This window comes from Glycine max, chromosome 12, assembly GCF_000004515.6.
Source record: "Glycine max cultivar Williams 82 chromosome 12, Glycine_max_v4.0, whole genome shotgun sequence".
NCBI classification, from domain to species: Eukaryota; Viridiplantae; Streptophyta; class Magnoliopsida; order Fabales; family Fabaceae; genus Glycine; species Glycine max.
The window spans coordinates 11,493,689-11,508,193 of NC_038248.2; the positions used below are offsets into that span (position 1 = coordinate 11,493,689).

Below are 14,505 nucleotides of genomic sequence, written 5' to 3' on the forward strand. Positions count from 1 at the left end.
AATTAATAGTCTGATGTGTCTTGATAAATTAATACTCCTTTCACTCATTTCGTAGTATAAAATAAATACTAATTAACTAGCTAGCCCCGCCCATAAATTCATAGTTGTAATGTCAACATTATGTTTGCTTTTGAAATGTCGTTTTGCTTAGTGTGTGTTGTAGTCTGAAATTTCACAGATGACATTTCATGTTCCTAATTGATGGGTTTTTCTGGAACAGGACCATTACAGCAAGTGAGGGATCATCACCAGGAAACAGCTCTCATTGTAAGTTTGCATGCTTAACATACCTTAGTTGTGTTTGCATCTCCAAAAAAATACTATTTTCTTATGAATGATGACTATGCTTTTGTGTTTGCATTCTGTGAATTTAACAATTATTTGGTCTGTTGATAATTTGTTTGATTAGTTTAACTATTTTAGTTATTTGATTATGATATAAACATGCCTAGGAAATGAATTTCGTAAATGAAGTTATCTAGTTAGTAGGACGAATTTTCACTATACTAACTGGTAGTATAAATTATGTTTATAAATTACTATAAATTGTTACATGTCTATCACATATAAATAAAATGTCTGATGTGTAAGACAGAGACACATTTAACATGTCTTAGAACTAAAAAAATGATAAATGACCAATGCATCTTCCATGACTTTTGGTGGTTCAAATCTGTTGCCTTGGAAAATGAATAGATTCCTATGCTTCCAAATTGAGCTTGTTAAAGCAATCCACCATCTGGGCCATCTGATTTCATTCCTCCCAGCTCCAAAGCCTTCACAGAAGTGGATGAAGTGAGATGCTGGAGAGGCTGCTAGGGGACCGACCACCCGCTTCCACCTCATAGATTCCTACCCGAAACCATAACTCAAATAACAGCTCTTGGGGGAATGTTAAGCCTCGAAATTGTCTTGAAAATATTAGCCTAAGGTAGATCTCTGTTAGCAATAGTTAACAATCTATAAGCTGATCTAGTTGAATATAAGCCCGAAGGTTCAGCTGATCTAGTTTTCATAGATAAAGCCCGAAGGTTCACCATATTTTGAGTTAACAATTCGAAACCAAAGCCCTGAAAATGCTATCATAATCACAAATAGCCAAAGCCCGCTCTAATCTGACTACAATGTCAGCCATGGTTGGTCTATCTTTCAGTTTCAAATTCACACAACGGATAGCGGTATCAGCCACTAACTTTACTGCTTCTGCTTCATTCACATCGGGTTGTCCAGCCCTTTGATCCAAAAATTTCTCCAAAAATCCATTTGAAATAGCAGTCACAGCAAAGTCTACCAAATGTTTTCTACTTAATAGGGTGCCTCCATCTTCCCCGTACACGAATGTAGGTCTCTTTCCTGTTAGAAGTTCAAACAGTACAACTCCAAGCCCATGCACATCACTCTCTGCTGACAATGCACCTCGAATAACGTACTTAGGATCAGTGTTCTCAATTATACGTTGTCTGTTTCTCATAAACTTCCATCCAAAATCAGATACTCTTGCCGTCCAACTGGCATCAAGAAGAATGTTGGAAGACTTGATATCTCCGTGAATAATAAATGAATCTGCATAATTATGAAGATATTGTATTCCTCGAGAGGCATCCAAAGCAATTCTGATCCTCATTTTCCACGAATTCAAGACACTGCTACCCTTGTCATGCAAGTAGTTGCCTGCAAATAATTTTAATTTACAAGTATAAATGGGCATAGGCTAGACGCTCAAAAGAACATGCATCATAACTCTCAAAATTAGTTAGACAACATAAGAGACGTCAATAGGTGAATGTATTTTAAAGAAATTATGGTGGCTGGGCAGACCTTATTAATGGTAGAGATAGACCTTGGCAGAATACTCCTCCTTTGTCATACTCCTTATTAAACTGATTGAACTGCTGTTCATTATGGCAGAATACTCCTCCTTTGTCATCTCCTCAGGCTTTCTCATCCAAATGGGCTTGTGCTTGTTCACCAAGGAGCATTCATGTGACACTTCCTTAATCTTCTTTTTCTTTTTTTCTTCCTTCTCCTTCTCTTCATCAACATCCTCGACCTAAGTAGATGAAAAAAATAGATATTGAAGTAAAATTGTAATTAAAAAATACCAAAAAATGAAAAAGTAACATTGACTTAATGACTTGTTTAGATGTTATTCTTCGAGTAATAATAACGATTTTTTTTTGCATAAAACAAAGAGGGGAACGAGCAACAATTTGAAGGTTGTACATTCAAGAACTTAAGAATTCAAAATAGCTAGTAATAAGAGGGATTTGTTTTTAGGATTTTCTGAGCACCAAGAGCGGCTACGCAAGAAGTTTGCACTTGAGGAGGGAAGGATATTTGCAGCTAATGAACAACTTTGTTAACTATTTGTCCTTCAGACTTTCCTGTTTCTTTTTGTTAATATGTAAATGACAATAGTATAAGGCTATGGCGTAAAAACATGGTCTATATTTACTTCTAAAATTGTTAGGGGTAAAAAAGACCATGTCCATAAGCCATAGCCTTATACTATTTATATTTACATATTAGCAAAAGAATTAGTCAAATCTGAAGGACAAATAGTTAAGAAAGTTGTTCATTAGCTGCAAATATCCTTCCCTCGTCAAGTGCAAGCTTCTTGCGTAGCCGCTCTTGGTGCTCAGAAAATCCCAAAAACAAATCCCTCTTATTACTAGCTATTTTGAATTCTTTAGTTCCTGAATGTACAACCTTCAAATTGTTGCTCGTTCCCCTCTTTGTTTTATGCAAAAAAAAAATCGTTATTATTACTCGAACCATAAGGAATAACATCTAAACAAGTTATGCATAAAATGTTACTTTTTTATTTTTTGGTATTTTTTTAATTACAATTTTACTTCAATATCTATTTTTTTTCATCTACTTAGGTCATTTTTTAATATAAATATGAATTTAAAGGTGATATACTTATAATATAAATTACTTGCTAATGTACTTAAGGTTTTCCTTTCAGATTTCAATGTTGATTTTAAGTTATCAATTGTTACCTCACCACCTTCTATATCACTTATCACAGTTCCATCCAATCACTTATCACTTGTCAGAATAAATTTCGAGAATTTTCAATAATGTCATTTAAAGAAAATTCTTTTTAGTTTATTTATATTTTTATATAAATAAACATTGAGAGTTTAGATTTTGGTTTATTAAAGATGGTTATACAGTTTTAAAACGTGAACAAGTTTAAAATGGGAGGTTTAAAATTTAAAGATAGAAGACGAAGATAATTGAAAACAGATAAAAAAAACAAGATGAAGATATATGGTGAAAACTTGCTGATAGAAGAAGGAATGAGACCGTGTAAATCTCTTTGGTTTTACACTTTGCAATTGAATTGCGTGAAGGTGTTGGGTAGATAAAAATTGCAAATAACTGAAAAAAATAAAGTATAGATATATAATAAAAATCAAGAGAATTTTTCACAACCGAAAATAAAAGCCTTCAGGACAAAAAAAGTTTAGAAACAAATATCCCATGATTTTGATTCCCCCTTGGACACATCTCACCTTGCTCTTCATTGTTTATTAATAACAAATAGTGCAACAAAGTTCTGAGAAAAGGAAAATGGAAAATAATTTCTCTACTCATGCATACTAACAGTGATAATTTATGTGTACAATCACACATGTTGAAGGAGTGATGGTGTGGTTTGTGGAAGCAAAAGCCTTCAAAAATTGCCATCCTTATTGTTGTATGAACTTCCTAGAGCATCCATATTTGATTACACTGTTCACAGTTGAGACATGATGGAATGTTGTACAAGGAATTAGATGATGGAAAGAATGGAGGTTAATATATATACACGCTCTGTACACAACAAAACTTTAAGATAGAAGGAAATTAAAAAAGTAAGCAACTTTAAAAATTATATAAAAAATTTATCACCAGAATTAAGAAGTAAGTAAAAATAACATTTTGATCCATTGAAATTAAAGAAAATATTAAAATACCTATTTGAAGCAAGAAAAACTAATTATAGGGATAATATCAAATAAGAATAAGAGAAAAAAAAACTAAGTAAATTCTGTATCCCTCACGACGCATCCATGACATTTTTTGTTCTCAATATGTTTGATCTGTGAAAAAAAAGCCAGTAAACAAACTTAAAGAATATAGAATGATTACAACTTCAAAAAATATAATCTAAAAACAATATTTTCAGCAATAAAATCAAATTGTAAAAACCAAAGCAATATAACAACCATAACAGTTAATCTCATAGGTTAAAAAAAGTTTTATTGAACAAAAGAATAGGCATGCTTACATTGATCTTGTCATTTTCCCTCATTCCATGAATTGTACTTAAATGTGCATAGTTATACAAATAAATCTTATAATTGACCTTGAGAGTCCACATTGTCTGGCACCTTGAAATGCCTCCAGAATTTGCCATAGGATCTCTCCACTCTATGCCAATGATCCCCTTCCTTCTCCTCTTCCCTCTTCCTTTCTCCACTCACTCTCAGCACTCTATTCCCTTCCACTTCTATCTTGATCTCATCTCTCTTCAACCCTGGCACATCTAGCATTATGACATGCCCTTCTGGTGTCTCCTTCCAATCCACTCTTGCATGTGATGATAGAGCTGTGAATGTTTCATCTTTGTCAACCCCAAATGGGATTTGCTCTAACACGCGAAATGGATCAGGGAAATGATTAGACCATAGATCAGCCAAGAGGGTATTTGGATGATTTGTGAATGGTAGCAGAGAGCCTTTTGCTTTGGATGGAAAACCAGCAAAAACAAGCAAGATCAGTGGTACTAGTACTAAAAAGTGCCTCATTTTGTACGTTGGAATGTGTATGTGCGGATGTGCCTTCTGTTTTGGTACTCAGAAAAGTATTGGAAAATTGAAAGCAATGAGACTATATGGGTTGGACTTTGGCTATATCTGAATTGTTTTTCTTGAAGCTGATTGAATATATAAGTTACAAGGTTATTGTATATATAAGGGAAGATAATGTGGTTCTTGAAAATTCGATGCCACATGCACTCTATATGGCAAAATAAAAGCGTTATAATCAATAGTGAAGTGTACGTACGTGTGTAGATACCTTGCTAAAGACATTTATAATTTTATATTTTTCATGACATGCTTTTTGGGTACTATTATAAAATTAAAAAATAAAAGGTATCAAATTAAATATAGTATATATAATAAATATTATATTTCTTATTAAGTAATTTTGCATTTTAATTTCTTAATCATTAATTGTAATGACACTAGCTTGTGCTTGTCCATCAACAAAAGAAATTGAAAATGGCCTATTTCTAGTTTAGTGTAAACAAGGGGTGTGAATAATAAAGATAATATAATTCCATTAAACTATGTGAAAAAAACCTCAAAGATGGATGTGCAGGTAGACATATATATATATATATATATATATATATATATATATATATATATATATATATATATATATATATGTACTCAGATAATTCTGAAACTGAAAATGACACTCCACTACAAGCTTTGTTCAGTGTCTCCGTCAAACCCTAATCTTTCTTCCACATTAATAATTTTTGGTAATTTGTTTTAAAATTAATACTTACATTCTCCCTTCACATATGGCTTGTCTTCTTCTTCCTCTTCTTCACTGTCCTAGGTGCACCTTTCTCCTTTCTCTTCTTCACCATCTCTTCCAACCAAATTGCTGCTACAGGTGCACCTTTTACAAAACAACGACATACTAAAAAAATCAATCAACCAACAACTGAGATCCTTATAAAAACATAACCAAGAAATGACAAAATGAAACAAAAAAAAAAGAAAAAAAAATCAAAACAACCAAAAAATCCACCAGAGGTGGGTTCGATGGCTAAGGGAGAAGGGGAGGAAGGAAATATGGCAAGTTTGATCTCCTTTATCAGTAAAAACTAACATTCTAACAATTAATATTTGTTGATGAAAAAGGAAAAACAAAAAAAATCCAATTATTATTTCCCAAGCGGAGCTCTAAATCAAGCTCCTCATCATGGTGGTGGCGGCCATGACCATGATGGGTTGAAGAGTCGTTTGTGGGTGGTTCTTGTTCCACTTTCCCAGAATAAGAAGAAGAGAAACCATTATTATTCCTCCCTACAGCAGGAGGAGCAGGCTGAGAACATGTATCATTTTATTTTAATTAAAATTTGTGCTTTTCTTTCTTGAAAGATGAATATATATTGTACGTAATTTCCTCTTAATTAATGTAAATGGACATTTTAGATATTTTTCCTCATGTAGTGTCTATGTGGTGGCATCACTATAGACACTGGATGCACATCATATTTAATAGCTAGGTAGTATTAACTTTTAAACAGCTATCATCAATTTGGTAACATTGGAAGATGAAATAAAAAATTTAGATGAAAAAATATTACAACAAACAATAAAGATATTTAAAACTTTATCTCACCTTTTATAATATTAAAAATAGCAATAAATGTTTTAAAATAATTATTGGTGGCATTGAGAATTGTAAAAAAGATAAAATATTATCAGGAGATACTTTCATATTTATCCACTATTGTTAAGAAATATATTTATATTGAAATTTATTAAATTAAGTATAAATTGTTATTTTTAAGAGGAGGAGGAGGAGAGTGTAATTAATTAATTTTAATTTGTAGAATTGTGAAGAGGCCAGCCATGCATTTATGTTTATGCCTGGCTGTTTCTTCTCTTATCTTTTGAATTTAATGGGGAAATAGTACAAGGCACATGCATGCTTTAAACAAGCTAGAAAAATAAGAGATCCTCACGATCATTTATCTAGCCAGCTTAGACAATAGCTGCCACTCACATGCCCTCAACTTTCCACAGTAGTAAAGACATCTTACTTTATTGCAACATTGCCACACATATATGCATCTATCTTTCTAGTTTCCTTTGTTAGGTCTCTTTCCTTTGCCAGCCCCATTCACTTTGTTGCGGCTATATCAACCCAGAATTCAATCTTGCCATATCCAATTTCTAACTATTTAATTCAACTGCATACCTACATCCCAAAAGGAAGAGCTAGGGCGCGGGAAAAGGTTAAGTGGAGTCAATTAAAATTTGTTTGTTATGCTGGAATCAATTACCAAGTTTATAACTAATTTTATACACTTCCTATTATTTTTTACAAATTACATATTTTTCTAATTTATATACCTTTTGGTTCCTCCTCTAGTCCTTCTCAGTTCTTCCAGGTTCTGGTAGTCAACATTCAGAATAATTTTTCAATATTCTTCAGTTGCACACACATTATTTATGTTAACTAATTCTATTGGCAGAGCTCTCAACTAACTAAAAAAGGTGATTTTTCCTTAATTCATTCAGAATAATCGAATCATTCATTTTTAATAGGATTTTGATCGAAAACCAAACCAATTTACCAATAGGTTCAGCAAAAGAACCTACTGAAGTCAACATTCATGCTCATCTAAACAACTACTTTCCAGCTTTGCCAAATACTTTACAACTCCTACGCAGAGGATTCAGGATGGCATTTATTGACAGAACATGACCAATATGAGATTATCTTATATGAGATTATCTTATATATAATTGAAACATATTATTCCTATGACATGAAGGACCAAATGCCTTAGCCAAACCATATACTTCAAGACTGCTAGTCACTTCAATAGACGATAGCAATATATCAACATAATTAATATTCATGGAGTCTATGATGCCAATTTTAGATTTCAGTTTAAAAAAACTAATTGACACTAGATAAAGTAGCTCAATAGATATATAAGTTAAACTCAAAGAATTGGAATAATCTATGTCGGACTTTTTAACAACCAAGATATGATTGATACCAGAAAATACATGTCTTTCAAGTTTCACCATGATCCATATTATACTCAAGTTTAGAAAATAAAATATATGTTTCATATATGCATAAATGTTATGCAACCACAGTTTTTCAATTTCAGGGTTAGGTTCATTCTTATATACCAAAAATTTGTAGATGATTAATAAAGAATTCATCTCATAGAGGCAACCACAATTTTCTCATTACATGATGAATAAAGAAATAATCTCATAGAGGAAATCACACTTTTTCGATTTCAGGGTCAAGGCCATTCTTGTATATTGGAATTTTGCAGATTATGTGTGTTTCTGTTTGAGAAACATGCTTTTCAATTTCAGAATAGGTTTCATTTTACTCTCTGAATGCAACAATGTGTGTGTTTCTGTTTATGTGTATCATATATAAGTGCTGCATAACCACTGAATGCATAGACAAACAATGCTAACAATTTGTGTGCAGTAATCGTTACTTGGTGACTACTTAAGACTGCATGTATTTTGTTTCAGCAGGGTCATTCGAATGACGACACCCCCTCCATCTCCCACACAGTCCGAGATTCCTTCTGATGGGACATCTAGGAAAACTAGACAAGCCACTCGGCTAAGAAGGTTGACAACAAGAACATTGGAGCAAGCAAGGGCAACAGTCAGTGTGAATCCAGCAACTGGTAGAGGATCCGGACCTCACAAGGATCAGTTTCACAGTTACCTTGGAGTTGTGGCACGAGACAAGATTCCAATTGTTCACGCTAGCTGGAATGATGTACCTGAAACACTGAAGAACATGATATGGGATGACATATTGGTAAGTCCCTCATGCTGGTCATTTAATATTTGTTACACACATTCATGTTTATGCTTTTTTGTTTGACACACATGTTTTGTAGGTAAAATTCGACATCCCCGAGGGTGATAATGCCAAAAAGCAGGTGATGTCAACTGTGGCAACGCGTTGGAGGCAATTTAAGTCGGCGTTGACAACTAAATATGTGTATGGTAACACTGACGGCCAAGCAAAAGATGATCCTTTGGTTAAATATGGCATTAATGAAAAAGATTGGGCCGAGTTTGCAAAAATGAGGCAAACCCCTACCTGGCAGGTTATTTCCAATTTTAATGTTTTGATTATGTTACAAACTGTTAATGCTTTTCCTTGGAATAAATGTTTTGCATCATAGTTGACAAATGCTTATTTTTTGATTTCAAGGGGATACGGAAAAAGGCACAAGAAATTCAAAAGTATAATGACTCTCCGCACCTGTTGTCTAGGGGAGGCTATGAGCTGCTAGAAAAAAAATTAATGGCTGAAAAAAGGAAGATACGAGAAGAACAAGCAGCATTTACCGAGGACCCTTCATTGTACCTCCCACCATCACCAATTTCTAGACACGAGAAATGGAAGAGTGCACGCACAAAACAATATGGCCAGATGACATCTCAAGCCGCCAAAGAAATTGCTGACAAAATTGTAAGCAACTCTTATCATTAATTGTTACTGACAAACAAATCAAAGTTTTAAATGACAACATCCTTTATGCCTTGATCTTGTTTTGTGTTATATGAACAGGACTCTTTGGAAGAGCAAAGCAGGCAGGGCAGCATTGTGCCTTCCGGACGTGACGATATTTTGAACATAGCTATTGGAAGACCGGAGCATCCTGGTCGTGTACGTGGGGCTGGGACAGGGGTTACAATTACGCAGTACTTTGGTCCATCATCGCGTCGGTCTACCAGTTCATCAAACATCACTGTAGAACAGTTGGCTAATATAATTGGTAACCTAAAAGAAGAATGGCAAAGACAGGCTGAACAAGAAAACATTAAAAGAGAGGAGGTGTGGATGAGGAGGGTTGAAGAGGAAAAACAGCGCACTATGGACACATTTAAAGGACAGATACAAGAAGCTATCAAGTTGGAGTTGTCACAAATTGTATCACAACATTCAGCCCCACTTCAGCCAAATGATATACAAGTATTAGCAGCAAGGGTAAGCACGAAGGGAAGCTGTGCAGCAGCAGAGACAAATGCATTAGCTAAAAAACCCTCTGAGTTGAATGGTGACAATGTCGGCCTGCATGTAACCGTTGAGAACTCCAACAAATTAGTGGCAGTGGGCAAACGGTGCGACAGTTTTGGCACCATCCACAACGTGCCCTATGCTGATGATGTTGTTCGCGTGAGTATGGTGGAAGTTATTTTCGATGATGCGGAGGTTCCAATCCCTACATCAGAAATAAAGTTTGTCAAAGAAGCTTTAGGTAGTTTTGTTCCATGGCCAACACATTTGGTCAAACCCATCTTGCCTGAGGTACGTAATAACATTAATTCCTATAATTTAAAATGGTTACTTACGTAAGTCTTTTTTAAATGTTTTGTACTCCTGTAGGAAGCAGAGAAGGATGTGAGCTCACCATTGAAGACTATTGAGGAGGAAAAGGTAGCTGAGGTTATTGATCCATTGGGAGAGTTGGTGAAGAACTTGTTCGACATTTACCAAAGGCCTGTTGAGGTGTCATGGGATGGTGCTAAATTTGGGATCAATAATGTCAAAGATGGCTTCTTCATCACACACGCTGATGTGAGCGAGATAATATTAGGAGACAAGTGTTTAAACATCTCCATTCTACAGCTATGGCTTATGTAAGTGTATACCCATATTAGCTCAAACATTTGTACACTGTAGAATTGAGTTAGCTACCTTAAATAACCTATTAACTGTATTTTATGACACCATGAATTTTACATAGGTTTATTCATGATTGGAGTGCGAGCATTGGTTATGGACCATTGTATGGGTTCCTTGAACCTCAGTATATCCACAATGCAAGCAGTAGACATCAAGAGTGTGAAAATTACATTGGAAGGTGGTTGAAGGAAGCAGGAAAACAAATTTACATAGCACCTTATTTAAACCAGTAAGTTGAGCAAATAATGTTGGTCGAGTACGGTAATGTTTAACATATTGACTTAATGAAGTATCTTTACCTGTTCAGGGCCCATTGGCAGCTCGTTGTATTGTGCCCAGGCGACAATGTAGTGGTTTGGTTTTGTTCTTTGAAGAAGAAGCCGGATGCTGCCATCAAGGGTGCAGTAAACAGGTTAGTGCTGCCTCTACCGTGCCTCAATACTCCTACAGCAAACCACCAATGATCGTAATGCTTTGTTTCTATTTTGAAAATAGTGCAATGAAATCAGTCACCAAAACTGCAGAGGGAAAGCCACCTCAGCATGGGCCTCAGTGGATTGAAGCAAAGGTACATGTTTATTTAAATTCCAAATGCCATATGGATGTCATTTCTGTTTGCGTTGACTGAATTCACAACGTAATGTGTGTGCGTATGTCGTGTAGAGTCATGTTCAAATAGGAAATTACGAGTGTGGATACTATGTTATGCAATGGATATGGTGCATCGTAAGTGGTGGATTGAAGGATGACTGGATTCACGTATGTTTCTGATTATTGATTTACTTGTTAATGTAATTAGACGTCATTACTTTTTACCTGATGCTATGTCATTTACTAATAAATTCATATATACATGTGCAGTGGTTTTCTGATCGATCACCGCTAACAGAAGAGACCATGACCACACTCCGGCATAAATGGGCGGCCTATTTTATCCAAATGAAGAAATGCGAACCAAGAAAAAATTTGATAACTTAGGAACAGTTTTCGTGTAGGCCAGAATTTTATTTGTCTGCTGAGAACAGTACATTGTTTAGATAACTTGAGTTGTATATTTAATTTAATTTTCTCTCAGCTTGAACAATTTCCTATCCAGCCCTTCAATGTGGCCGTGTGCCTTGAACAGTATATTGTTTCAGTTAATGCTTGAGTTATATACTGAATTTAATTTTCTCTCTGCTTTTTGTTTCACTTAACATTTGATAACTAACTTTTTTGCTTGTACTTAATTGTCTATCATAATATTGTTGTGTCATTAACTTTTACTGCTACAATTGCTGACTTTAAACCCAGCTAGGTAACTTACACTCAGGGTGGTGCTGACAAGGACTACAAGGAGTGTTTGAATGTGGCTGATTTAGAGGTTCAGCTCCTCCAGAGCAAGAAAGGAAGACCAAGAGAAGAAGATCTAAGATAAGGAATTCCCAGCTTTTTCATTATTAATCCTTCTGTTATTTACATAGTATTTATAGATCCTAGGAACGAATAATTTGCTTCTAGAATTGGTATAATCCTAGGAATATTACATAACTAATTCTGTTATGGCTGCTTCCCCTCAGATATGCAGCATCAGCAGGAGGATTGTGGAAGATTGCGTGAGCTGCAAAATTCTCACTAGATTCCTTCAGACGAAATCCTTCAAATAGGTGGGCTTTTTGACCTTTCTTTTGAGTATTATTTCCTTCTGCACCCCTGTGTTTGTGAGTTCACCCTCTGTCATTGCTGTTATGTCTCTGCTGCCCTCCATTGAAGCTTCTCTGTTCATAACAAGGAGGTACCCCCATGCCACCTCCTTTGTTTAAACCTGCAGGTGACCTGAAATTACCATCAGGGTGGTGGTCACTTTGTTGTTCCTCTAAATTACCATATTTAAGTCTATGATCTATTGGGTTTGTTTGTTCTTGTTGTTGCTACAGGGGGACACATCAACCAAGCTGTGACCTTCAACAGATCTTATTACAAGGTAATCACTTCAATGAACAAATGGTTGAGTCACTAGGGATCCTTAATTAAGCTCTGTGTCTTAATTTAATGACTTTAAAATCAACAGACATTATATATCATGCATGTATCCTTCTAAGAAGCATTTTCATCTGCTTTTAGGATTTTCAAAGTGCTTATATCATCTTTTTATTCCTTAATTATGTGCTCTTATCATTAAATTTGACTAATTAAATGTATATTTCTCCCGATTATTATGATCAGGTTCAAATTATAGGACAATTGTGCACGTACTATAACCTGAACAGCCATCCACAAGGCTTGGGTTAAAAATAAAACCGTGGAACCAGCACATTATTACTACACAATTTGCTGTTAAAAAAAAAAAACATTCCACGATGGTTCTAAGGAAACGACCGTCGTAGAAATGTGATGTTTCTAAGACGGACCTACAAAGCAAACCGTAGTAGTATTAATACAAGTCTACGACGGTCCATGCCATACAACCGTCGTAGAACACGTTTATCTCAACGACGGTGTTGTTACGTGACCGTAGTAGTATTAACACCGTCTCTTACGACGGTCGTCCGCAACAAAACACCGTTGTAGTGATAGGACCCTTCTACGACGGTTCTGGGAAAACAACCGTCGTAGTCTGTTGTTACTTCTACGACGGTGGTGTCCCCATGCCCGTCGTAGTCTGTTGTTACTTCTACGACGGGGCTGTTGACAGCCGTGTTTGAATTGTGGACCTTACTACGACGGTCCTTTGGAAACAACCGTCGTAGAACAAGATTATGTCTACGACGGTGTTGTCCTTATGGCCGTCGTAGTCTCTAGTAAGTTCTAAAGACGGGGCTGACCGACAGCCCGTCTTAGAATTCTGTAATATCTATGACGGTTTTCTATAACCGTCTTTGAAAGCCATCGAATTTATTACGTCGTCGCAGACAACGACGGTCTTCAACCGACGTAGTATACCCATTTAAACCGACGTTGAATTCTGCTTTTGTAGTAGTGAATATATCAAAGAACAAAGAATCTTGATTTTCAAGGTCTTCCAATTCATGTTCCTTGTTGTGTGAAAATTAACTATATCATTATTTCATTTGTTTAGAATTTTACCAACCCTTTGCTTCATTATGTGTCAAAATGTGGGTTTGAATTTTAATTCAATCCTATAAAATTGACTTGTAACGTGAGGATAATTTCCTACTTTATATAATTTATCTTGACACTATCTTTATTTGATATGAGACTTCAACATGTTTCATTTTTTTCATAACTACTTGCCATGTGAGATTTTCAATGCATCCCTTTATCTAAGTGTGACTACATTATATATTATATATATTTAGTTTAAATGTTGCAATGATATCTCTGCTGGCATGAACTGGACTATGAATAAATAATTTGAAGAAAAAAACTACAACTACCACTATTATTTAAAACTAAAAAAAAAAAAGTAAAACACCTCATTTTATAACCAATATGCTGAAGGGGTTATACCAAGTATTAAGTGACGTGTTATATTTATATTGACCCCATGAACCTTCCCCAAATTTTGGTAAGTTTAAGATGTTATATTTATATTCTTCAATTAGTTTTTTCTCGTTTTCCTAATGCAAGCTGGTCTTTTTTTTTGTAGTGTGAAGATGAAGAAAATGATAAAGTTGTACTGGCTTCAAACAGTGATCTTGCTGCAGCGGTTGACCACCCGAAGACATGGTTTGAAGGTATGATTATATGGAATTGGGGGAAGGGGTGCGTGAAGAAATTTTGGATTTAGATAAATGAGTCTTTTTCGTTTTTTTTTAAAATTATTTGGGAATAGAAAAATCTAAAATGTTCATTGTAAGTATCAAGAATCAATAGTCTTAAAAGGTTAAAGAACTTAAATGTGTGAATATTATGCTAATCTAATCTCCGTTAAACAGGGAATTTAATGTATCCAATTTTCAAGTTGTTAAGTGATAAGATACTATGCTAATTGGAATACAAAATTTTCTGATAAAATGCGGGTGAATTAGGTTAGTGTGCTGAAATAATTTGTACAAAGACATGTAGCGT

The 14,505-nt window shown here is 34.9% G+C and overlaps 1 protein-coding gene across 1 annotated transcript; it reads right to left on the reverse strand.

Annotated features, from left to right (window-relative positions):
• Nucleotides 1-4,334: 4,334 nt before the first annotated feature.
• Nucleotides 4,335-5,046, reverse strand: LOC100777269 (22.7 kDa class IV heat shock protein). The gene has a single exon (XM_006592376.4). The coding sequence runs from the start codon at nucleotides 4,800-4,802 to the stop codon at nucleotides 4,350-4,352; it is 453 nt and encodes a 150-aa protein (XP_006592439.1). The 5' UTR covers nucleotides 4,803-5,046; the 3' UTR covers nucleotides 4,335-4,349.
• Nucleotides 5,047-14,505: the final 9,459 nt, after the last annotated feature.

Bases quoted from the DNA above. Each gene is read 5' to 3' on its own strand.
- LOC100777269 (XM_006592376.4), bottom strand. From the start codon at position 4,802: ATGAGGCACTTTTTAGTACTAGTACCACTGATCTTGCTTGTTTTTGCT.